Source organism: Miniopterus schreibersii (genome assembly GCF_964146895.1).
Source record: "Miniopterus schreibersii genome assembly, chromosome: 8".
Classification (NCBI taxonomy): Eukaryota; Metazoa; Chordata; class Mammalia; order Chiroptera; family Miniopteridae; genus Miniopterus; species Miniopterus schreibersii.
In genome coordinates this window covers 30,819,508-30,844,623 of record NC_138109.1, presented here as the reverse complement: position 1 = coordinate 30,844,623, position 25,116 = coordinate 30,819,508, and the positions used below count along the sequence as shown (strand labels likewise).

The window sequence follows — 25,116 nt, the reverse complement described above, 5'->3', positions numbered from 1 at the left end:
TTATAAATTACCAGCCTGTAACCATGGGCAAGTTACAAAGCATCATTAAATCTACGTTTCCCAATTTGTAAAATGGGAGAATAAAGCCCAATCCATGAGAATCCATGAGGGGGTTATGAGTATTATATTAGGTAATACAGATAGAAAATAATAAACATTGATTTAATAACTCACTTGATTTGTTTCTTTTCTCTCTCCTTTTACTGAAATGTAAACTGAATTAATATATGTATAAATTAAGAAGTACTAAAAGGAAAGACATTTATTAAAGTATCTCCTGCTTTTCTTTGTATACATGCAATTTAATAGCCTACTAGGTAATGACAAAATTCAATATAATGCAGCATTTTTTATATGCTAACATATTCATGACTATATTAAAATATCTTTAGAGAATCCTCTCAGATCAATTACTATCACACATTCTAAATAGAGACCCACTTGTTTTTTTAGGATGTTCATATCCCTTTCTTAAATATTTAGGACTTTATTTCCTACAATATTAGATAAGAAATCAGTAATCTTTTAATCTAATGGAAAGAGATTTAAATATTTTGTTCTTACCACTCCTTTTCTCCAAATTAATAGAAGATTTTTGTGTAAGTCAATTTTTCTGTTGGTTGATTTAATATCATAGTTGTTCTATAACTTGAATTTTATGTCTGAATTTTATGTTTTGATCTGGCTTCTCTTCAGGCTGTTCTGTTCATGAATAAAGAGAAACCCTGCCAATAGCCATACAGAGTCCTATACTTTAAATCTACATATGTAAAACTCAAAACAATGATATAAAATATTACTATACTGTAGAAATGTTGAATTAATCTTACATTGATCCTAAATATAATCTGTTTGTTCCCAAAAATGTGCTACTAAAAATTCCCATATCTTCATCCTGGTCATTCCAGACAGAACATTTTCCTTAGAAGGCACTGATCTTTAAAGTGCTTTTATGTTGGTAAGCCTCAAGCTTTATTTGCTGATCTTAGGGCATGGCGCATGGTCTTCCAATAGGACCAGATAAGCTAAAAGGTATTTTGGAGTACTTTTTTGGAAAAATTTAAAAAATGAGAATGTTAATAAGTTGGTGTTGTGTGTTTTATAGATATGAGTCATATTTTGAAGAACTGTGCATTTTAAATATTTAAGACATGCTACATAAACGATTTTAAAGAAATTGAAAGTGATCATTTATTTTCAGCTGATGTTCTTATGTACAGTTCTTTTATATTGCTACATTAATATTTTCCACATGACATCTGTGAAGTCCCTCTGGATGCAGAATATCTGTATTCCTTCTTTTAACAGTCTTTGTGTCAACTTATTTGCTTTTCCAGTAGGTAAATGGTGTATTTAAAATCTGTAGGCAATTTATACTAGCTCAGTCATTTCGATTACTCTTAAACAGATTAGCCAGCATTTGGTCAGTTCTGTGTTTTCTTCCCTGTGGCTCTACTTGGACTTCATATTAAACAACCCCTCAGCTTAGTCCAGATGTCCAACTGTATCCACTCACCATTTTAGAATGGTGCTGAACTTGCTATTTTTGGGCAGAATGTGTGTCTGTTGTATTTAAATAAAACATATATATGTAACTTAAAAATATGGCCATAAATAGTAAGTGGTTATCATCTAGCTATGTGTTTTAAAAGCATTATCCAAATGAAATAGAAAAACAAAAACAAAAACAAAACAAACTTCACTGGAAACTGTAAAATTATCCATACCAAGAAAATTAATTTGTTTATATTTCCCATGATGGTGTAATGAAAACATATTTTTTAGTCTTACTTGCCCTGATTTTGAATTCTTGGGCAAATATCTTTTACTGGTCTTGTTTTGTCCTTGGTTTTGGATTATTTAGCAAATTGTCCATTATGTAATTAATATGAAATTATCCTACAGATATGGCTACCTAAAACATTTAAAATATCTATTCTTGCCCTAACCGGTTTGGCCCAGTGTTTAGAGCATTGGCCCACGGACTGAAGGGTTGTGGGTTCGATTCTGGCCAAGGGCACCATACTTCAGTTGTAGGCTGGATCCCTGGCCCCAGCCAGGGCACATGCAGGAGGCAACCAATCAATGTGTCTCCCTCACACCGATGTTTCTATCTCTCTCTCTCTCTTTCTCTCTCCCCCTTCCGCTCTCTCTGAAAAGCAATGGAAAAACTTGGGTAAGGATTAAAAAAATACAAAAAAATAAAAAAAACATATCTATTCTTCCCTCTTGTCGCTATCACAATTCTATTTTTAATATTTCAAAACTGATTACATTAATTGTCATATATATTTGCCTCATGACAAGAATTTGAAACAAAAGTTAGATAGAGCTAGGACCTGCATCAGTGTTTTTAGTTCTAAAATTTTAATTTCTTACTTTTCCTTGGATCACTAATGAAAATGATCTCACCTATATCTAAAAAATTATCAGCTTGTATTTCTGTAGCAGATCATAATTTAACATCTTTAAAATAGTAATGTTAAGTGAACTGGTAGTATTTGTTTAAAATATCTATTTGCTCATTACTAAACTTTAGTAAGAAATACCTAAACATATACACATATACAGGAAAATACTCATATAGGACAGAACCACAAAGTATTATTTTGATTACCTGTCTAATACCAACTATATACTTATAGGTAAACATAGAAAAGTTTGGTCCATGTGTCAAGTGCAAAAGAAATAATAAACACTACAATCAAAATAGGCCATTTACCAGAAGGAGTAATTTATTTTTAAAAAAACATTACTTTGGATTTGGCATCATCGTTCTCTCCATATTTTTCTATAAATATCTACATTTTAACTTTTTATTGGGTAAAGCAATTAGCCTTAATATGGTAAATTAAAATATGTTAAATTATTTCCCAAAGACCAGAAATTAAAGATTTTCTAAATCTTGATTGTGTGCTGAAAATCTTAGCATATGTGAAAATATTAAATACATTTTAAGATTTCAACTAATTTATATTCAAAACTGAAATACACACTTGCAACAACCTAACATCTACACTTATTTCTATTAACTTTACTTTAAATAAAATACAGGCTGAATGCTTGCACTCATAGGCCTATGATCAAATTAAATTAATGGGAATAATAATTACTTTTAGCATTACAAAATATGATTTTTAAAGTTGAAATAATGTTTGTGAATAAAGAAATAGATGGCTGAGGAAGCACGAATAAAGGAGAATTGGAAACCTCTTTCTACATGCTATGTTCATCACCTAAAACGTAGAGGAAAAAAATTTTAAAAAAATAAAAAAGGATAGGGGCAGCCAAAAATATAGGTGAGTATAGTGAATTTTTTTTCTTTTTAAGAAAAAGGCTGTGTTTTAACTATATTTTACTTAACACTGAAAAAGAGACTCTGGAATGGTCAATTACCTTTATATCTCATGATGATTATTATGTAATAACATCTTTCACAGTTAAAAATAATATCACATTACACACTATAGCTTATTTGAATATTGAGATAGGCAATATCTCAATCACCATCAAATGCTACTCAATTTAATAAATTGATCCCATTTATTCTTCTAATATACGAGGTTTTAAAATTTTCATCTTAAATGATCACCACACTATAATAACTGATTTACAAATTAATTATCCTAGGCCTTTCAAATGTTAACATTCATTCATATCTGTTCTAAACTTTGACAAAAGAAGAAATGCATATTTCTTTTTAAATGCGCTATATAAGGTAGGTCTGAAGTTCTTGAAGTAGCAGAGTGGGCATCAGAATGCTGCTGCACTATTGAGGACAGTCACTTCTGAGTAAAAATATCTGAAAGAGAAACTGTGGAACAAGAACTATTTGGGCCCAAGGGGCTTTTATGATACTTCCAAAATGTAAGAGATGGAGATATTCTGGTACACAGAATAGCCAAATTATAGAGTAATTAGTCCTAAAGACCAGTAAGTTTTATTTTACTTTAGGAAATCATGTTTCCAAGGCATAAATTTTAAACTCAGGGCAGACGTTTTTAACCAGCAAGTTATGCAGACTGTACACTTAGAAGAGACAGAGGAGTGGACCATATTTTAATTTGGTTGTGATAATTGGGTTGCATTTCTAATTAAAACTTTAACATTAAAAGATGTCAGTTTATATATTGAACTTTCATTATTCACATAACTAATCTGAAAACTAAGGCATATAATAAAAAAATTAGTCAGCATGATACTGCTTTATATGGTCAAGATAAAGTATCAATTTTTTCTAAGTAACTGCTATACTGATGAAATGTAAGGAAAAGCAGAGACTTCTGTTTCCAAACATTTCAATGGAGATTTTTTTAGCTTTTCACATATTGATCCCAGAAATTGTTCCATTATTTTAATGTTAAGAGACAATTAATATCACTATTATACCCATTCGAATGCGTTTGAGGGCTTGCTAAATTATTTCTTTTATAGTACTGGTTATATGTGGGATTTCTCTTTATTGCTCAAAAGAAATGACGGGTAGTTTGGATAAGGCTTTTAAGCTTCCTCCCCAAAAGAGCTGACGTTTTTGGCTAAATAGTTTTTTGGGGTGGGGGAAGTGAGAGAAGAGAAAAAGACTGTATGTAGAATTATTGAATAGGCCTACACAGTAAAATCCGTCCTAGACCAGTAAGGATGGGTGCGTGGAGAAAGAGAGGTGAGGTGGAATAGCTGAAGTGTACTAATATCTGTATTTTTTTTTTTAATGTGCAAACTCTTCTCCTGCCCCACCCCCTCCCCCTCCTCGTCTGTGCTGGTACCTCTGGATGGTTCAGAAGCCATTTTAGAAATCAGGAAGCAAAATGTGAGTTACACTTGTGCCCTTGCAGGTGCTGTGGCGGCGAGCATAACCTTTGCTGGCCTGCCGGGTGTGTTACCATGCTGTTCTTTAATGTCTTTGAGGATTAAAGAGGACACAGAAAATTCCAAACCCACATCCTTACACCTGAAACTCGCACAATGTTTCCATAGCAGATGGCAAAACATCTCACTGGCACCTTAATTTACCAAGTCAATACCCAGATCTGGGGGGGTTTATTCTTTGGAGGCATCGCTGAAGATCCATACTCGATTTTCGGATCTCTCCTGGGTAGAAGAACCAAGAAGACCCCTTCTAGGTATTTTGCGCACCGCAGCCCCACACAAGGTGCCTGCGGGCCTGCAGTTCTCCCGAGTTGCACTCCGAGGGTCTTTACGAATGAACGTTTCGATCCTGGACGTGTAGTCCCTTATGGGGGCAACAGCAACACCGCGGGGAATCCTCGAGAGTCCCCGGGCCGAGAAGCCTCGGAGGTGTTTGCCTCCGCGCACCGGGACGCGAGGCTGGGGCCCGGCTGTCCTCAGCTGTCAGGGGGAGGCGGGGGTGCTGGCACCGGCTCCGGGCTCGGAGCCGCCCGAGCGCCGCGCCGCGCGCGCCCCGCCGCCAGCTCACCTCTGCGAGAGCCGCCGCCGCGCCCGGCTGACCCGCTCCCGCGCCGCCCTCCCGCCCCGGTCCGCAGGCGCAGGTCGCCCGAGCCCTCCCGCGGGGTGGCCGCCGCCTCCTCGGGGACCGCTGCCTGCGGGCCGAGGCCGGTGGACCCTGGCCGCCCCTCAGCCCGCAGCTCCCGGGGCGCCGCGGCGGAGGCCGGGAGGCGCCGGGCCCGCTCCGCCTCCCCGCCCCCGGCTCCCGCCTCCCGCCCGCGGCGCCCCGCGCCCGCTCGCCCCAGCGGGCTGGCGCGGCAGCGCACACACTCACTGCGAGGGCGCCTCCAAGGTTACCCGCGGGGTGGGGGCTGGGGCAGGCTCCGGCCCCCGGCCTCGGCCGCTCGGCTCTCGCCGCCGCGCTCCCACCGCCGCGGCCCTTCCTCCGCCCCGCGGCCGCCGCCGTCCAAACCCCAGCGGCGCAGAATAAGCTCCCAAGTCCGGGGAGGGAGGCCGAGCGGGGAGGCAGGCGGGCGTCAGGGCGGGGGGCGGCCTGGGCCGGGGCCGGGTGCCCCGAGAGCGGGGTCAGGCGAGGTCGCGGCGGGAGGGCTGCGGCGCGGCGGGCGCCCCGGGCCCCGGGCTGGGCCGGGGGCTGCAGGCAGCGCGGCGGCGCCCGAGGCGCCCCGGGCCCGCTGGGGGGCAGAGACAAGCGGGCGGCCAAACCTGCCGAGGAAACAGACTAAATAAAAAGAGACTGTTATTTAAGGCGCGGAAATTTGAAATATTTGGACAGGAAGAGAAAAGAAAAGAAACCTTAGCGAGGGAGGGAAAAGAAGAAGAAAAAAAAAAAAAAGCTCGAGCTAACGGTTTTGAAACTCCCCCTCCCACCCCCACCCCGGGCTTGTCTGCGCGCCCTGAGCGAGCTCTGGGTTCCAGCTTCCTCGCTAGAGAGCCGGGAGCTGCAGTCGGAGGAGCCTGGACAGTGTCGAAGGGGCAGAAAGGACGCCTTCGCAGCCCCCCCAAAGAGGGCTTGGCTGGCAATGGGCTCAGCTCTGCCCTGGGTCCCAGGCTGGACTGTCTACTGCCTGCACTAGGTCCCTGCGTGGACGTGTGTGTGCGTGTGTTTTAACTGCCGTGTAAAATCCAAACAGTCTCTGGAGACCAAGAGAGGGCCCCCCGCCCCGAAGCCGTCCGACGGAGGTCACTCAGGGCAGTCGGCAAGGCTGTAAACAGGACCCTTCCTCGTGAGCTCGCAGCGCTTCGGGGCTATTCCTTCTACCCCCGGCGAAAACCAAAAGCCGAAAGCACCTTTTTGGGAACTGAGATTTCGAAACCAGTCCCGAGCCACGGACTCCACAACGTTTGTCTGATAAACACGATAAGGGAGATTTATAATATTACCGATTGAATTGCTTGCGGGGACCGAATTCTGTTATCAATCACCCAGCGGTGTGTGTGTGTGTGTGTGTGTGTGTACATGCTCATCTCACACCTTTACCAGATGCGTAATGTTTGGCACAAAACTATTGATTCACTACCGAAATATGGTAAAATGCAGCTGGCTTAATGGCTCGGGAACCAGAACGTAGACTGAGGGACAGTTGGTGCCCCCCTCCCCGCGAGGTGTAAGTCCGGATTCAGCTGATCCCGGCCGGAGGCTGAGCCTGAGTGTCCCCGACGTGGATGCGGACACTGTGCAGAGCTGAATGTGAGAGCGCATCTCTGTTTAGCATCCTCCATCCCTTCTATAGCATCGTCCCCTGCGGCTCTGATCACTCCATTAATTAGCACTGGCCTCTCTCTTCTGCGTCTGCCTAAGTTCAGGCTCTTCCCCACCTCAGCTCACTGCAGATCAGACCCCATTAAACTCAGCAACACCACTTCTTTCTTCCCATACATTTCGGCAGATTCAAGAGTCTTACCGAATATTATCGAGGTTTTTGAGAGAATGAATAATGGCTTTTCATATTTCCTAGAGGGGACCACATAACTCATTTCTAAAATACTTAGATTAGCAAAGCTATTTCCTGCGAAGAGCCAGAGAAATGTGGCTATGTTTCATGACTAGCAACTTTTAGGCTGATGAAAAAAGATAAGAGCTCCTTCTCCCCTTGTGCTCCGACCACCTAAGAACAAAGAAACTGAAGTACTTCTTTTTAGCTTTATGAACGTCCTAAAACTTTATATTTGAAGTCTCTAAAGAGCAATTTTAATACTGAGACTTGGTGGATAAGAAAAGGCCATTCAACTCAGAAAGGTCCATCTTTGCAGTTGCAACTTGTAAGAAGGGTTGTTTTTTATTTTTTAGTAATAGTCTTGTGTTTAAGAAATATTCATCTTACTTAAGCAGTATGCTTGTACATTGATTCTAGTTTTAAGATCCAAATATAACAATTTTTCCTTCAAAACCATCTCAATTTCTACTGTTTCTAAGATTTCAAATGTTTTAAATTTGATTTCATGTTGCTGTCAAAAATAAATTTATTCAGTAACTTGTGGTTAGAGGTGGCAGAAGTTAAAACCTTGTTGCACTTCACTTAGAGAAGGTGAATTTTAGTGCCAGATTAAAAGGATTAAACTTTTCTCTTATATTCTTTTTATATTATTATGGAAAACAAATTACTGAAAACCACTTGCCTGCAACCATTCCAATCCTTGTTAGGGCAGGCATCAGAACCATGTCCTTCAATAAACCTTGAAGTATTTTGTTCTTTTTGGAGCGAGGGCAGAGAGCTTATGAAGCAGAAGGAGGAAACTTTCACATAAAACATCTCTGTTCATGTGGGAGATGATGAATAAAGTATTTATATATTTGTAAATGGTAACTGCATTGAAATCCTTTGGTTAAAATCTTTAATTAAAATGGAAGAGTAGTAGGTGCTGGAAAATTCTCTCAGAAATCTGATATATCTATTTCATTCAAAAATTATTTTTAGCTAAACATATTCTTTACAATATTTTATATACCTTTACTAAAAAGTTTCGTGGGAATCAAGTACTATATGTAGGAGTGGCCTACTTATTTATTGTAAGCGTTTCTATATTTATTACACTGCAGTCCCTAAAATACTTATGACCCTCATATGTAATTTATATATTTTTTCTTTCTGAGCTTTCTATTCCCTAAAAATTGATATTTGTATTATTTTTAATACTTAAACATTTTATCATTTTACATTTCGGTCATTCAGGGAGAAAAAGCCAGTATTGCACTTAGTATACTTATGGTATTATTTTGGGGAAATTTATTAACCAGTTGTTTCATTTGTGATTTTTAAAAAATCATCTAATGGGAGACACTTTTAAGGCAGCAGTTTCTTTTAAAAGTGTCTTTAAACGCTCATATATAATTGCTTTTAGATTACTATTCTGAAACCTGTTTTTCAACCATTCAACTTAAGTTTGAGGAAAAGGGAAGATTGTATATTAGGATAAATTCACATTGAAATAATTTCAGGTTTGATCTTAAAAAAAAAAAGTAATTCTTATCCTATTTTAAAGCAGAAATACAAGGCACCAAGTAAACTCTTTTGGGAGAGACATCAGGAGAGGAAAAAAAGAATAGCTGAATCCCCATGAGAATATGTCTAGTTTTTCAATTGGTCTACGTTTTCTAATGTTGAGATGTAAAACATGATCTTCTAGCAAGTGGCAAATTATGTGAGGGTTATAGAGGAGTGGGAGTCACAGAAAAACATTGTCCTGTTTTGGAAAAGTGTTTTAATTAGGCAAAAGAAGCATCAAGACAAACCATTTTTAAAACAAAGTCTCCAAGTTGGGTATTGAGATTGGCAAATGGAGAAAGAAGCCATGAAAAAGTCAAGGAAAGATAAAATAATAATAAGAAAGCCAAAGCTATTTGCAATTATATGTTAGAACTCAGGATTTTGCTGGTGAAAAAGATGTTGCTTAATTAAATATGTTCATAAACTTGCAGTAAGATTTCCATTTAGCAATTTTAGAAGATTTAACAAGCTGCTTAAAATATGACAAAACTGAGTTTTAACAAATGATATTAAAACCGGACAGCCAACCATTTGACAAAATAGGAGGCAGTGTGGGAGAGCCCTCCCCGCATTCATTGCAGATTCTCAGCTCCCTCGGCCCGGTTTCCCTCCATCAGGCTAACGACCTCATTCCTGCGGTAGAGCCTCGCCAAGTCGCAGGCGGTATCCCCGTTGTGGTTCCGATGCCCCACGTTGCTGGCGGTGTGCTTCACAAGGAACTCCACCACCTGGAAGTGGCCTTCTTTGGCAGCCAAGTGCAAGGGCAGATTCCCTTCGTTATCCTCGATGTTAACATCAGCTTGAAACTCCAGCAAAGTCTGTAAAGTGTCCAGGAAACCTGCTCTGGCTGCATCGTGAATGACAGCGAAACCAGTTCCGTCTTTCAAATTGGGATTAGCACCTCTAAGGAGTAGTCTCCTGGCAATCTCGGGATTTCCAAGCTTCATAACCTAGAAAAGAAGGAAAAAAGGTAGAATCCTTTAAGTGCTTCTACTACAAGAATATTTTAAAATATCCACCTCTCCTATTTACGTAACGATTTATCATTGGTGAAGGAGTACTTGGGGAAGATGCATGTGATAGAGTTTGAAGGACACAGTTGCTGGAAGGAAAGTACTAGTAGGTAAAACTAGAAGAAAACTTAAAATTGAGCTTAGATGATGGAATATCTTAAACAGGCCCCAAAGTAGGATAAATTGATCAATAAAATAGAACTAGTCCAAACTGTATAAAATTCACTCACAACTCAGTTCTCTATCTCCCACGAAGGGTTGTGTAATTTCATGAATTTATTAAAAGAAATGGAATTTGAGATTTAAATAAGAGCCTTCTTCTGTGCTTGTTCATACCATAAAATGTACCTAGGGTATTTGTTATGGAAAATCAAATGTGGGCAAAATTTATTTTCTAAATAGCTACTGAAAAGAAATAAGGAGAGTGAGTTTCTTTAAATTCCCCAAGAAGTGTTTCTACACATCAGACTCCATCACCTAGTGTAAAAATGATCTATTAAAAATCCAGACCTGATCTTTTCTTAAATGATTAATTTTCACACAACATTTCCCAATAGATATAGTGACAAATTTCCAGTGTTTAAAAATTTTTTTTTTCTTTTCAAGTTATCACATATTGGCTATGAGGTGTATTCAGTGCTTAGAATCTTTCACTTGAAATTTTAAAATGTTACTGATTATTAAGGTGTTAAGTAAATAACAGTGTTCTCCGTGGTTTATGATACTGACTTATCTAAAACTAAGATCATGATACGCCTTGTATTAGATAGGAGATGATTGTATGGCAACTGCTCTAGAAAAGAATGAAATGGTCGAATCCTACTATATTACTTACTATTTTTTAAAGTTCTAACTAGCCTCCTGATTTTCAAGTGAGCAAAAGAAGAGAAAATTAGATATTTAATGTGTACTTTGGGACACAAACAGCTTTGTGTATGGTTTGAGCCTATTTAATAATCAACTGGTGATCCCATCTTATTTCCTTTTGCAGTTATTGTCAGGAATTTAGGAACACTTTAAAAGCCAGAATGTGGTATTAAAATTTGCTGTCAACATACAAATAATTCACATGACAAAGACTTATCTACTGTTGTTTGAATATACATATTTCACTTTAGTAAGAGGTATCTATTAGGCTCTAATAATTGTAAAGTATCTTGTAGAGCAGAATGCAGTTAGTTATATAATACATATAACTTAGTTGTGAAAAAATATAGTCTCATTAACATGCCAGAAAATTTCAGCATTTTAACTTGTTTCATTTATATTTAGGTATACTCATAATAATATAAATTTATAATAAATAGAATGCATAATAGACACTCAAATATTTGTGAAATTAAATATAACCCATTGGAAAATACCCACAAAGTTGATCTATCCCTTTAGAATGTTTTTTTTTTAAATAACCACAAATTAAGTAATATAATTAAATATATTTAGAATGAATAACATTTTATAAATGAAAACTACATAGATGTCCAAGATATTAAGCTTCCCTGTCGATAAAACCCTGCTGGCTTTTAGCCCTGCCTTTGGGGCAGTGGTAAAAATGATACGTAATTTATTTTTCAAGAACTTCAATGAAATATACTTTTTGATTATTAGAAATCAACACAGTCTAATTTTTGCCACGACTGCCTGTAAAGATTTAGTCACATTTAAGGACCTGGACTGGGAAAAATAAGAAACAGACAACATGGATCTTTGTAAAGCAAATGTACGATTAAGGCCTTTGATATTATTCTGGTTGAAAAGCTTATACTAGCAAGGGGGAAAAAAACTTTTACTATTGAGTTAAATAAACATAAACGTAGAAGGAAATTTGCCATCTTTCACAGAAAATAACAGTAATGTTGGAAATTGTTTTAAAAGAAAGTTTTTCTTGAGTTATGACACAACTTCAGAGTCAGGATTATACATACTGAAAATAAGCCTTGAGACTCCTGTTTATGTGTGTTTCATTATATGTACAAGGGCTAAACCACAGTAAGTGGGTGTTAGTATCTTGATAAGCATGTTTAATATAAACAAGATTGCAGAATTGTATTTAAAATGTTTGTCCAAACTTTTTTCAGTATTAATTTCCCAGTCTTCCTGTTTGTCAAAAGTCCTGCAAGATCTTATTCTGAATATGGGTTAAGTAGCTCATTGTTTGTGAGATTTATAATCTTTTAGTTTTCCATAGAAAACTTTTAAATATTTTAAATTTGTGGCATTGCTATCATCACCACACCTGGTAAAACTACTAGGTAGAAAAAGAAAAAAATTCATTTCCCCATTTAATCTACTTGAAATAACAAGACAAATTATTTAATATCTATGCGAAAGCTTCCACAATACTGGAAATTTTGCAAGGTCAGTGTATTCTGATTTAACGTGTACAGACTGTATGGGCGGTGTCAGTTAATAGCATATCTCCTGCCACTTATATTTTCTAATTCTTGTAACTAAAACAAAGCACCCTAAAAACCCTCTCCCCAATTTTCAATGCTTCAAGTGTGGCATTTCCGAATAAGACCAGCTCATAAGAATATCATCAGAATTCTGATAAAGCAACTATTTGAGACCACTTTTCCATTTTTCTGTTTTAAGCCTTTCAACTAAGTTACAGGATAACATTCAGAGGAGGAAAAAAATTATCAGGTACAATACTTGGCAGCTGGGCTTGTTTCATTTGTTGCTTGTAAATCTAATTACTAAAAATTAGAACATACCGCGGCATGACCGCAGAGACAAAAACACAAGCTGAGCTCTGATTAGAAAATTCAACTTTTTATTCCTCCTCAATCCTGAATGGGTGGATGGTATTACATTAACTGTGAAATGTACATCCTGTCCCCATGCCAATCCACCCATTCCAAACGAGGGAAGGTCGTTTGTCAGAACTTGAAGCATCTGAAGGAAAAACAGCCTCGCCAGTAGTCAAGAAAATTAACGTTAAGTCAATTATTGGAGCAAAGTACGGAAACCACTAATAGCAGCGTATTTACTTCAAATAATAATCATAATAATGTGTTTACAGAGCTGTCTAACCCCCACCCCCCCCAAAACTCGGCGCTGCTACGATTACTTTCAAATACCCACCGTCATAAAAACATTCTGAAAATAAGACCAAACCTGGAACCTACTTGATACCGAGGACGTTATTGGATTTGAAGAGTTTGTTCAAAGTACGTCATTTTGGGGAGTTGGATCCACTTAAAGATATAAAAATATGGCAACCAACTAGGTTTAAAAACACTGAAATTTTGTACCCCTGAAAGCTTAAAAGCTGCTGTTCTAGAAACCCGGGTCACGTAGGCAACATTGTTGACCTGTTTTCCCTACCTCTCTGGATACCAACCTGCAGCGCAGTCCTTCCAAATCCATTTTGTGCATTGACGTTTACATTATTTTGCAACAAACTAGTAAGTTGCTCTAGGTCCCCCCTGGCAGCTGCGGACGCCAACTCGTTCCCCCAAGGTTCGGCCATTCTTTAGGGTCCTGACGATCGGGAAAAGATGAATTAGTTGTTTTTCTTTTTTCCCTTTCCTTTGCTCCTAACCAGGCTGCATGATGGCATCGGAGACTGACAGAACGACTGGGATGGTTAATCTGGAGTAGAGCTTGGTAGTAAATACTAGTAAGATCTGCCTGCCAAAAGCCCGCCCCTCGATTCACACGTGATTATTCAGCAAAACTGAGCCATTGGAGAGGGGCTCCGCTCCTCGCTTTTTAGCTTAACCCCTATGAAGAACTCTGGTGATTCAACAGAGAGACACACAGACACATTCCTGGTAAATTACTCTGGACGTACAATTCAGGCAGAGCTGTCACTACAACACTATAGATCTCTGCGAGGAATGTGTGCGGAGGCTTAAGGAACTAGAACCAGGGAGAAAACACCGCGGAAGAAAAGACATTTTGGGGGAGGGGGAAGAAAAGGCGTTAACCCACCCTTGTTCACGGTGGTGACTTGAGCCGCGCCGGCCAGAACTGCAGGGGCAGGTCCTCCGAGAGGCTCGGTCTCCATCCGTCACGCCCGAAGGGGTAGTCCCGAGTCCTCCGCTGCCGGGAGAGCGCAGCTGTAGCTGGATGCTGACGTACTCCGGGGGGGTTAAAGATGATCGCCAAAGGCAAACGGGAGTAGTAGTTCCGTGGCCCTCAAGTTACAGGTCGTAACGACTCCTCCGTGGCCTCGGCTTCTCGGGAGGGGCCTTGATTCGCGTCCAGGCCGAGCGGCGGGCTAACGCTGCGCGGGAAGGCTCCGGAGCCAGCCCGCCGGGCCACCGCAGCCCCGCCGAGCCTCAGAGGCCGTGGGAGCCAGGCTCGGCGCGCGTCTTCGGAGACCGCCGGGCGCGCGGCGGGCCTCGGGCGAGCGGGTCATGCCGGCCCCACCGGGTCCCGGGACTTCCAGCGGCGTGAGGAAGGGGAGAGCGAAGTGGGAAGCGTCTATAGAGCCAGGGCTGCAGCGAGCTGCGGCATCGCGGCTGCACAGGGCAGCCCGCCGGTAACTTCCCGCCTACGACCGAGCCAGTTCAGGCTTCCTGCGGTAGACGCTCACGGAGCTGCCGCCGCCGTCTTTTCCTTCCTCTCCCGGTTTTCTGAGGGCCTCTGGAGATCGGGAAGGTCCTGGGAGGCTTGGGCCAAGCTCCGAGTAGGGGGAGTCGCCACAATTCCAGGACGCAGCCAGTCCCGCCGCCCTGCCGGCGACAGCCCAGCAGCTTCGGCGACCGGTGCCACTTCGCCAACCTCTCGTGGTTCCCCGACCTCTGCCCCCAGCCGCTGCCGCCGACACGGCAGCGGCCGCCAGCCAGCTGTGTCCTGGGGCCGAACTGGGTAGCACCGCTTCGCTCCGAGCCGCAGCGCTCCCAGTGACAGTTTCTTTTGTAGCTGGTCTCCCCAAATCTCCGGTCCCTGCTCCCTTCACTCCTACAGACACTTGAGCGTTGTCCCCCTTTCTGCTCTTTCCCTTCCTCTCCTTCCTTGCTTCTTTTTTCTCTCAAACAATTGCTGCTTCTGCTGCTGCCGCAGAGACGGTGCCGGTTTCTTCTCCCTTTTTTCCGACCTCATCAGCTTTTTTTGAAAAGAAAAAAATTGAGCGCTTTTTGAGTTGAAAAACCCGCCCCCATTTTAACGGCAGAGTTTTAAGGAGGCTCCGCCGAGTTGCAGCGCCGCGGGAGCGGGAAGGCCGGGCCCCGCCCCCGCCCCGCCCCCCGCCCTGGTGGCGCTCGCGCTCCCCGCCTCTCGCCCCGCCCCCGGCCCGCCGCCCTTTCTCCCGCCTCCCGGGCTCCCCGCCTCCCCGCCTCCCTTCCTCGGTCTCTAGCTTCGGCTCCCACCCGCCAACCCCGCGGCCTGTTTCTGCTGGCGGGCGGAGTGGAGTCGGAGACGCGAAACCCGGGGCTGCGGCGAGCCCGGCGGGGGCGGGCGGGAGGGGAAGAGGCTTGTTCATGAAGCGGCGGCGGAGAGCCGCAGGGCCTCAGGGGCTGGGCGCCGCGGGCGGCCGGGAGGCGGAGAGCCGGCCGCCCCTGCGCTCCCCGCCCGGCTCTCGAAGTTCCGGCGGCGAGGCCTGCGCGGCCGCCTCCTGCCCTGGGCTCGCGCCGCGTAGGCTGGTCCTGCTCTCCGCCGCCGGCCTCGCACCTGCCGGGGCAGCCCAGGGCCGCGGCGGGCAGCGGCGGCCGGGGGTGGAGGGCGAGACCCGGCCTGACCGCAGCAACAGGGCTCAGCAAAAGCAAAAGTCCTTTCATAGAGTGATTTGTTTTTTTTAAGAACACTAAAGACATGGTATATAGGTAAGAAATCATGACGAACTCTGAAAACTTAACGTTCCAGGGACTCGAAACTGGGAAATACTCCATTTCTTCAGAGAAAGGGAGAAAAGCAATTTACGTTAAAGCGGAACTTAAAATAAGTCTTGGGAAGGATTTTCTAACAAGGCTATTTTTTTTTATTTTATTGCCAGAGTTCTCACTTTGACTACATAGATGGGGGCTTGTTTGTGGGGGAAGGGGAAGGAGTGTCTAAATGGAAATCGTTTATTTCAATCACCGGAGACACCAGTTCTCTCTGTACTTTTAAACTTCCTCTTTTAGCTACGTAAGATTAATTAAGTACAGCTTTCTATATTTTTTGTTCTTAAAAATATCCAACACGGTTACATGATGCGCCCAGTGGTCAAAATGAAACCAAGCAAAAAATGACAAGTGGTCTAATTAGTATGGACCTCTAGCAAGCATATCTTCAAGTAACATCTGTACCCCGCTCCTTGAAGTATACTGGGAATTTTAGCAACAAAAACACCAGAAACATCTGGATAATCATCTAGCAGCAGACTGGCTGGTAGGTGGGGGGTGAGGAAGGGGGGGGGTGTAAACTGGGAAGAATCTGGCAGTGTTTACTTTAACTGAATTGTTGAGAAAAAAAATAACCAGAGCTCTTTTCTTAGGTAACTAAACTTCAAATGTGAATCAAGCGTGAACTACACCACAAGAAATAACTCTTCTCTTTTCTTACACATATTTAGATATTTCAAATATAACATTTAGGATTCCATTTTTATCAGTAAATACCATAAATAATACAATTTACTTTTAATTATTCTGGGAATTTACTGTATAATATGTTAGTACAGCTGGAGGGTGTGATGATATAGTAGCACTGTTGGCTGATAAGAGAAAACTGGCGTTAATCCAGTTCATGAGAATTGCTTTCTAGCATTATTATGGTTTCTTGCTAAGAGAAGATACTGTAAGGAGGAAGAATGTTAAACTGTACTCATGTAACTCATAACACATAGGTACACATGCGTTATAATGTTCATGAGATAAAGTACATTTGCTGAGTAACAGTAAATTTAAGATGCATACAGTAGAGCTGGATTAAGATTTTTGGAGGAACTAAGCACTGAAAAGATTTTGATGTCTCACCACCTCACATGTAAATAAAATAAAAATAATACAAAACAAAAAAATAAGTGTAAAAAAGTTCAACAAAGTTCTATTTTTCCCCTTGATGACTACTTCAGTGCTTTTGCTGAAATATTAAATTCTATAAGAAGGTATTTTTGTCTTTTACTCTGGCATTGCTGGTGCCCTAAAGCATATGCTCAGTCAGCTTATTGTGTAAACCAGAAGTGGCAGCACAGAGGTTTTAGTCTTAGTGCAGAGAGTGTACGTAAGCACTCCCAAGTACCTCTGATGAAAATCTAGTATTTATTGAATGCCAGTCCACTGAAGTGGATTCAAAAGTATCTCTGCCCTCAATACGCTTACATTCTAACATGGTGTACAAGAAAGATTCACAATTAATTATCTATTATATTGAAAGTAGTGGTTTCTCTTTTAACTTAATAATGACATATCTCTCAAACACTGAAAATAGAGGCTTTATAGTTGGATATTAAATACTTAGTGTCATGGAAATCTTTTTTCAGCAGTTCATACTCATTTTAAAGGGCTTATATAAATATAATTTAATCACATTATTTTGTGACTTTCCCTCATTGACTTAAGTGTGTACAGTTTCTGAATGATTACCTTATGGAAATATATGGTATTTATAATTTTTTTACCTAGGCTCAAAGTCTTCCTCCTGTATTTATAGATACAACAGAGGTAGAAAACAGACTGGTATCCTCAGGGGACCTTTTAATCATTTCATAATTGTGGCTTTGACATTTTATTTCTGAGATTTAGCAGGCTTTTTCATGTGGGTACTCACATTACTTATAAAAAATTTTTTTAATTTATTAATTTTTAGAGAGAGAGAAACATTGATTTGTTGGTCCACTTATGTACGCATTCATTGGTTGCTTCTTGTATGTGCCCTGACTGGGGATCGAACCCACAACCTTGGCAACACCCTAACCAAGTGAGCTATGTGGCCAGAGCAGAAAGTCTTTTTGTAAAGTAAGAAAAAATTGCCCAATAAACAACTCAGAAGCTTAAACATAATAGCAATAATTAAACTTGTATAGTGTTTCATGGTTATAAAATTTGATGCACACATTATTTAATCTTTACAACAGCTCTTTGAGGTAAAATAATTATCCTCATTTTTCAAGTGAAGGAATTGAGGCTTATAGAGGTTTTGACTTAAAGCCAGTAAATTGTGGAAATAGGATTTGAACTCAGATCTTGAGGCCTCAAATCTTATGCCTCTTTCATTACTTAAGAGTCCAGGATTAGGCACTAATGAAACTATACATATATATTTTAAAAAGTATATCTTTATTGATTTCAGAGAGAGGAAGGAAGAGAGAGAGAGAGAGAGAAACATCAATGATGAGAGTCATGATCAGCTGCCTCCTGCACTCCCCCTACTGGGGATTTAGCCTGCAACCTGGGCATGTGCCCTGACTGGAATTAAAACCTCCATCTCCTGGATCATAGGTGGGTGCTCAACTGCTGAGCCATGCCAGCTGGGCTGAAATATATTTTTGATTAGTTAAGTGAGGATCTAACAATGTAGTAGCATTAATCTTCTCATAAATTATAATCAAATAGTATTGCTAAAGAGCTTGATTAACTTAACCAAAGGATCAAGGTTAACACCACCAGTAATAAGTCATGTTGATATCATGTGATGAGGATACATCCTCTGTGGTATTCTTCCCCCAAATCCATAAACTCAGTATAATTCAGAGAAAACAACAGACAAACCTAAACTGAGGGACATTCTATAGAGTTCCTAACTTCAAAAGTCAAGACTGAGGAAATATCACAGATTGGAAGAGGCTAATGAAACATGACGACTAAATGTAATGTATGGTATTCTGGACTGAACCTGAAACAGAAAAAGGACATTAATGTAAAAACCCAAATGGAGTCTCTAGAATATAATTAATAGTATTGTACCAATGTTAATGTCTTAGTTTTGATAGCTATACCACAATTGCGTAAGATGATAACATTAGAGGAAGCTGGATAAAAGGTAAACAGGAATATTTTGTACTATCTTTGCAACTATTCTCTAAATCTAAGATTATTTCAAATAAAAATTTAGCCCAATAATAAACTTTATTATATATTTAAGAGAAAGATGAAGTAAAAGTTTCTTTTAGGTAATGATAAGATCAAAGAACATGGAAGTCCTCAAAAAAGATCTATACAGTTGGGCTCCATGAGTTAATGCAGTAGATCAACTATGAGAATGGATAGATTAAAAATATTTTCTTTTGTTCATTTTATGTACAAAGAACCTCTATATATTTTTATTCTCTCAGTTTGTGACACAGATGAAATTGTTTCTCTTAAGGAAGGAATTCTAGAGAAATGAAAAGTGATTTTTCCCCTCCTTAATTCAGTATTTATTTATTTTTCTTTCATTCCTTTTCTTATAGTGGACAATTACTCTGGATACTGGCTATCCAACCATGAAGAGTTAGGTCATTGGAAATAGTTCCATCAGGATCTCTACAAACTTTGCAGTGTGGAGGGTGAATTGCAGGGTAAGGTAAATGCAAAGAGCACTAGTTTTGACCTAGTCTTGAATACTAGGTCTGTCACTTTGTATCATGACTTTGGTAAAATTCTTTACCTCTCAGAGCAGTTTTTTATTCTCTAAACTGGTGGCTGTAAGAATTAAGTGAGATAGGTGTGAATGGTACCTATACACTCTAGACATCCAATAAAAATTCAAAAATATTGTTACATACTCAAAATTTTGCTATGTGTGAACTATGATGAATATAAAAAATATATGAGATGAAATGGCTTATAACTCAAGAACTTTTAAAATTGAATTTATTGGGGTGACATAGGTTAATATATAGGTTTCAGAGGAATAATTCTATAATACATCAAGGAACTTTCAACCTCTGGGGAGAGATTAAAACAGGCATAGATTAAACAAATGGAGAAAAAATTACAGATTTTATCAGAGTATTAAATTGTGTTGTTAAGATAGTAAAAGCAGTGGTTATAAAGGAGAAGAATCCTGTTGGCTTAAGTTTTATGAAAGAGGTGGCCCTGAGAAAAGCATTTAGGAATTGGTATGCAGAGTAGTAATAGCAACAATATGTTTGTAAAGCTTTAAAGTTTTTGAAGAGTTTTCACAAGCATTATGTTACTCAATATTCACAATTATAAGTTTTATAAACCCCATTTTAGAGACAAAGAAATTGAGACCCAAGTTTTTGTTAAGGGGAAGAGTTAGAACTCAAGCCTAGTAAATGCTGACTATGAAATATATGCTCATTTTGTAAAAGTATTTTGTTTTCCATGCATTTTCATAATTGTTTTCTCATCACCTGAAACAGTCATGTCAGAAATTAAAGTCAGAGACTAAGTGATCCATCCAAGTTCCCCCAGCTGATTAGCTGGGAAAGCAGTACTGGAACCCATGTACCTGAATGTCTAAGTTATTCTTCCCATTACATAATTTCCAGATGGAGAGAAGGGAGGGAGAAGGGGTGCAGCACTGGACTTGAATGGGTTTTTTTCTCTCCATCATCACAGAGATAAACCTCAACTTTTCAGGGTTGCATTAATCCTAGTCTTGTAACTAGAGACAATCTCTCACCTGCCTCGTGCTTAGAGTGATATACAGTATGAATGGGAAAACTGAATTGCCACACTTAAATTGCGGTACTGTGTTTCACTTCATTATTCACATTTTAGCTCTATTTTGGGATTACTTCCTTAGGGTCGGCAATTAAACAAACACTTCAATCATGTGACTATGGAGGGTTCTACTCCTTATCTAATTAATTCTGGTCTAAATACAGATTATGACATAGAGTTGTAGGCCAGGCTCTTTTCACTTAAAGAACACAGAGAATAAACCTGGGTCTTTAGAATACCCTAGTGCTCTTCTTTGTGCTCAGGAAATACAAGGACCCAGGTCTTGATTCTATATGGTGATTTCACTAGTCTGTTTTTAACTCTACAGCACAAAGTCAGCAATCTTACTTCACACTTTCAGGGTTTTACATACTTTCCAAGGCAAGTAAATGCTCTGTGACAGTTCAGAAGATGGTATTTTTCCAAGTCAAAGTTGAACATATTCTAGTCACTCTTCCTCCAACCAGGATGCCAAATTGTCACACTTCATTATACATAGTTTTTGGCCATTCTTGACTCAAAGCCTGTCAATTTCCGACCATAAGCTGAAAGTTAGTAACTGGTAATTTCTTCACTTCTGAAAGTATTTCAATTGACCCACTATATTTAAAGTTGGACTCATTTTCCCCATTTGTAAGATGTCCCTGACTTAAAAAATAACAGAAAGGTTTTAATTTCTCACAACTAACAAGAAAATGCTCTTTTTTGGGGGTCTATTTTCTCACATTTCTCAGCTTTCTTGTCTCCCCATGTCTGCCATGGCAGCCTGGTTACCTCCCAGTTGCTGAGAGTCTGAGGATGCAGGCGTCAGGGGGATTGGGTTTAAGTGTGACAGTGTGAAAACTGATTTTGACAGTGAGGTTGAACGTAAAAGACTGTATATGAAGTTGTATTTTGGTGAGACTTTGTTAGAGAAAACGTACATTTATGAAACGCTGTTCGTTAGACGGGCTGTCAGAGTGCGCTGAGTTGGTTTGTGAGCCTCGATGTGTCTGTGTGTTGACTAAGTAACCGCGTAAAGCGCAGAATCTGATCCCGGCCCCAGCCAGGGGCGGCTGTGCCGCGAGGCCTCTGCTTCATTCCAAACCGGAATAACCTGTTGCGGGACTCCCGCAATCGTAGGTTGGCGTCCCCTGCAGCAGCGCGCGGATCCCCGCCCGGTAGTGGCGCGCCCAGCGCTTGACAGAAGGGCAGTCACGTGGCAGCCGCAAAGCGGCGCTTTGCGACCTCGATGACAGGCAAAATGTGCGACATGCGTGGTGCTGGCCAACCAGGGGCGGAAGCGGCCGGGAAGGAAGAGGAGGAGGCGGAGGCGGCCGCGGCGTTCGCCCGCCCGCCTGTGTGCTCGATTTCCCCGCCCCCGCCCGCCGGTCTCGCCGCGGCTCAGGAGCTGGTGCGTGCTGTCGCAGCCTGACTTCATCCTGGCCGGCTACAGTAAGACCGGACCCGCATCCGCACGAACCTCCCAGTCTGGGCGTCTGCGGCGCGGGCTCCGCGGGGCGCAGGCGAGCGGCCCGGGCTCCTGAAGGTTACCAAGTGCATGAGCTCCTAGCCTCCCGCGCTGCCCCGCCCGCCAGTCCGCCGGCCCGCCCGCCGGCTCGTCCGCCCGCCCCTCGGCGCCCGGCGGCGGCGGCGAAGGTGGCGACGGCCGCAGGAGGCGCCGTCTCCCTCCCAGGTGCGCGCTTCGCTCCCGGAGCGGCGGAACTCGGCTGCCGCCATGGCGTCCAACATGGACCGGGAGATGATCCTGGCGGATTTTCAGGTGAAGTATCTGGCCCTGTCCCTCTACCACCTCCAACCTCTTGGGTTCCCGGTGCCAGAAGGGTGGCCTCTTCCCAGTGTATGAGCACTGCAGTGGTTGGGGGTTTTACATGGTACAGAGAGTGTATGTGTGTGTGTGTGTGTGTGTGTGGTGAGGCATGGGAGAACGTGTAATTCGTATGCTGTGTTGGGTGTGTGTAAAATGTGTTAAGTACAGCTGGCTTGAATGGGATTTGTAGGGTGAAAGGGTGTTATGGCAGTTGGGTTATGTATGTGGACTGTGTAGTGTTTCCTGTATTATATGGAGAATGTGTAGAATTGGGGAGTATTAAGTGTGGGGCTTTTAAAGTATGGGGTGTTTTGGGTCAAGAGTTTGGGTTGTTCCATGAGGAGGGTGTTGTATGGAGTGTGGGTGTGGGTGTGTTGTATTTAGGAGAGAGTAAAAAAGAATGGTGAGGAGGAGTTGGAGAGGGTAGGGGGGCATCCTGGTCGGTTTCAAGAAGAAATAAACATTATGCCTTATTGGAATCTTTGGAGGGTAGGAATATAAAGAGGATGCAGATAGATTATATTTACCACAGTATCTTTGCATTGAATCCATAAGCTTAAATTACCAATTCATATTTGCAGATTCCCCTTTCCCACAGATTTGAGTTGCTTGGTTGGTGTCCTTTCTCCAGGAATAATTTAAAGGATATGCAAAGGTTATATCCCCTTACTGAGCTCAACTGTAGTGACACTGGGATATCTTAGGGAGGCCTTTTGAAAGTAGAACTGTATGCATTGTGAAAGACTTGGAGTTAGAACCAATACCCTATGAACACCACCTTTGCCTTTGATATTTGGTGAAAATATTGTAGTGAGATCTTTTTAACCATTCATTTTGGCATTAACTTAGAAGCTGTTGTTATGTACAGGCAGACTTTCTCTTCTTTCTTTAGCACTGTCACCATTGCACAAGTCTAACACTGGCATTGTAGATCATATTTTTCCCTTACTGAGATTTTGTAGGGCTTTTCTTCTCCCTCTTTCTTTGATTTTTTTTTTAAGCCCCCCTCCCAACTTAATATTCTGATGGCCATTTCCAGAGTTTGCTCTTTTGATTATCCACTGGTATCTGATATATTAGGAATATGCACCTATCTGCATTTGATTATACTGTAACTTCCAAACTCTGACAGAAGTGTTCTGAAACTAAAAGTTGACCACAGATTTTGGTGTTTTGTAGGATCAGGATTGGCCTGAGATTTTTTTGCCCATGTAAATCTTCTCATCTTCTTTTTTGTATTCTCCAGTTCAGTCATTTATCTAATATAGAATGTGGTGGTTTGAAAAAGGACTCTATATTTTGAGGAGTGGTTTTATTCTATTATAAAATTGTTATATTATGGTAGAAATGGCTTTTGACAGCAACAAGTGTAGTATACCTCATTAAAAGCTTTAAAATTTAAGGTAATTATAACTTTGTTTTGATTTCACCAGGCTTTCTACTTTAATAATTTGTAACTGTTTGCTCTCCTTTTTTCTTTTTTCTTTTTCTTTTTTAATATATCTTTATTGATTTCAGAGAGAGGAAAGGAGAGGGAGAGAGAGAGATAGAAACATTAATGATGAGAGAGTCATTGATTGAGCCCGCAACCCAGGCATGTGCCCTAACCAGGAATCAAACCCTGATCGCCTGGATCCCAGGTCGACGGTCAACCGCTGAGCCACGCCCGGCTGGGCATCTTTTTATTTTTAAAAAATTTTTTAATTTCTTTTTTGTTTTGTTTGCTTGCTCTGTTCTTACTTATGACAATTATTATGCTTATTGTCAACCTTATATTGGCCAAGGACAGGAAATTTAGGATTCTTGTACTTAGAGGCAAAATCAGATTTTCTGACAAGCATTTGGGACAAGCATTTTGATCACATTCATACTACATTCTAATCAGTTTTTCTCTTCACACCAGTGGCAATTCTGTGAACAATTATTTACAAAATGGAAAAAAGCTTATGCATCTGCAATGAACAATTGTTTGCTAAATGGTGAGAACTAATTTCATATTGTTAAATAGGTATGAAAACATTGGTAGAATAAAAAGTTACTTAGAAAACTATACACATCTTATGCACGTTAGCCTTTTGTGTATGTTTAGGAACCTTGTATTCTTCTTACAAATGATGATTCTGGATCAACTTGTTCTTGTGGACTTAGTTTTAAAATTGACCTATTTTTAAAAAATTTCACAAGATTTTTATAGGATTAACTTTAAAAAAAAAAAGCATTTCTCCAGTTTTCAGGAACCAGGTACAGTAATTTATGTTAAAGATTGCAGCTCAAGACTTGGAATGTGGATACTTGGATGAAACTGGTTTCTTCTATAACTGGGCAGATCGGTTTCCCCACTCAAAAGGGAACATAGTAAAATTATATTCTATTTACTTCATATGATTGTGAAAATTAAAAATAGTTTTGGGAGCTCAGTTTTGGGTTTCTAGACAGGGACATGATTTTTAAATGTGATTAGATTTTAAAAATAAATAAGTTTCAGATTTTGATTATTGTTGGATAATAGGTTCTTATAAGTTCAAGGTCTAAATATGGAAAAGCTTTTGAGAAGGATTTTTGTATTGTCTTTAACTGTTTCAACTCAATACAGAAAGGGTTTCTGTTGAAATCAGTGGATAACAATAATATGAGGTAAATAGAACATAATTTTACTTTATTCAAGTTTGGGTGGGGAAATTGATTTGCTCAGTTGTGGAAAAAACCAGTATCATTCAAGTACTGTATCCAGATGACAAGTCTTGAGCTATAATTATGTACATATATATGTTTATATATGTGTGTGTATGTAAATAAAACCTGGTTTCTTATAACTGGGTAAGTAGTGGATGGAAGATTAT

At 40.7% G+C, this 25,116-nt stretch overlaps 2 protein-coding genes across 2 annotated transcripts in view; one reads left to right on the top strand and one right to left on the bottom strand.

Annotated features, from left to right (window-relative positions):
- Positions 1-9,106: 9,106 nt before the first annotated feature.
- On the bottom strand, positions 9,107-15,115 carry CDKN2C (cyclin dependent kinase inhibitor 2C). The gene is made up of 3 exons (XM_081144859.1): positions 13,862-15,115; positions 13,269-13,408; positions 9,107-9,859 (listed from the first exon to the last, which is right to left on the bottom strand). Exons 2-3 carry the CDS (start codon positions 13,395-13,397, stop codon positions 9,482-9,484), a joined length of 507 nt encoding a protein of 168 aa, XP_081000985.1. The 5' UTR covers positions 13,398-13,408; positions 13,862-15,115; the 3' UTR covers positions 9,107-9,481.
- A 6,605-nt stretch (positions 15,116-21,720) lies between these two features.
- Positions 21,721-25,116, top strand: part of FAF1 (Fas associated factor 1) — a 272,216-nt gene continuing 268,820 nt past the window's right edge. Inside the window, exon 1 of the mRNA XM_081143762.1 lies at positions 21,721-22,228. Coding sequence (XP_080999888.1) covers positions 22,184-22,228 — 45 coding nt within the window. The 5' untranslated portion in view covers positions 21,721-22,183. The remainder of the gene's footprint in view (positions 22,229-25,116) is intronic.

Excerpts from the sequence above, each read along its gene's own strand:
- CDKN2C (XM_081144859.1), bottom strand. The coding sequence starts at position 13,397 with ATGGCCGAACCTTGGGGGAACGAGTTGGCGTCCGCAGCTGCCAGGGGG. Across the intron at positions 9,860-13,268 it reads TTGGAAGGACTGCGCTGCAG|GTTATGAAGCTTGGAAATCC; the intron begins GTTGGTATCCAG and ends CTTCTTTTCTAG.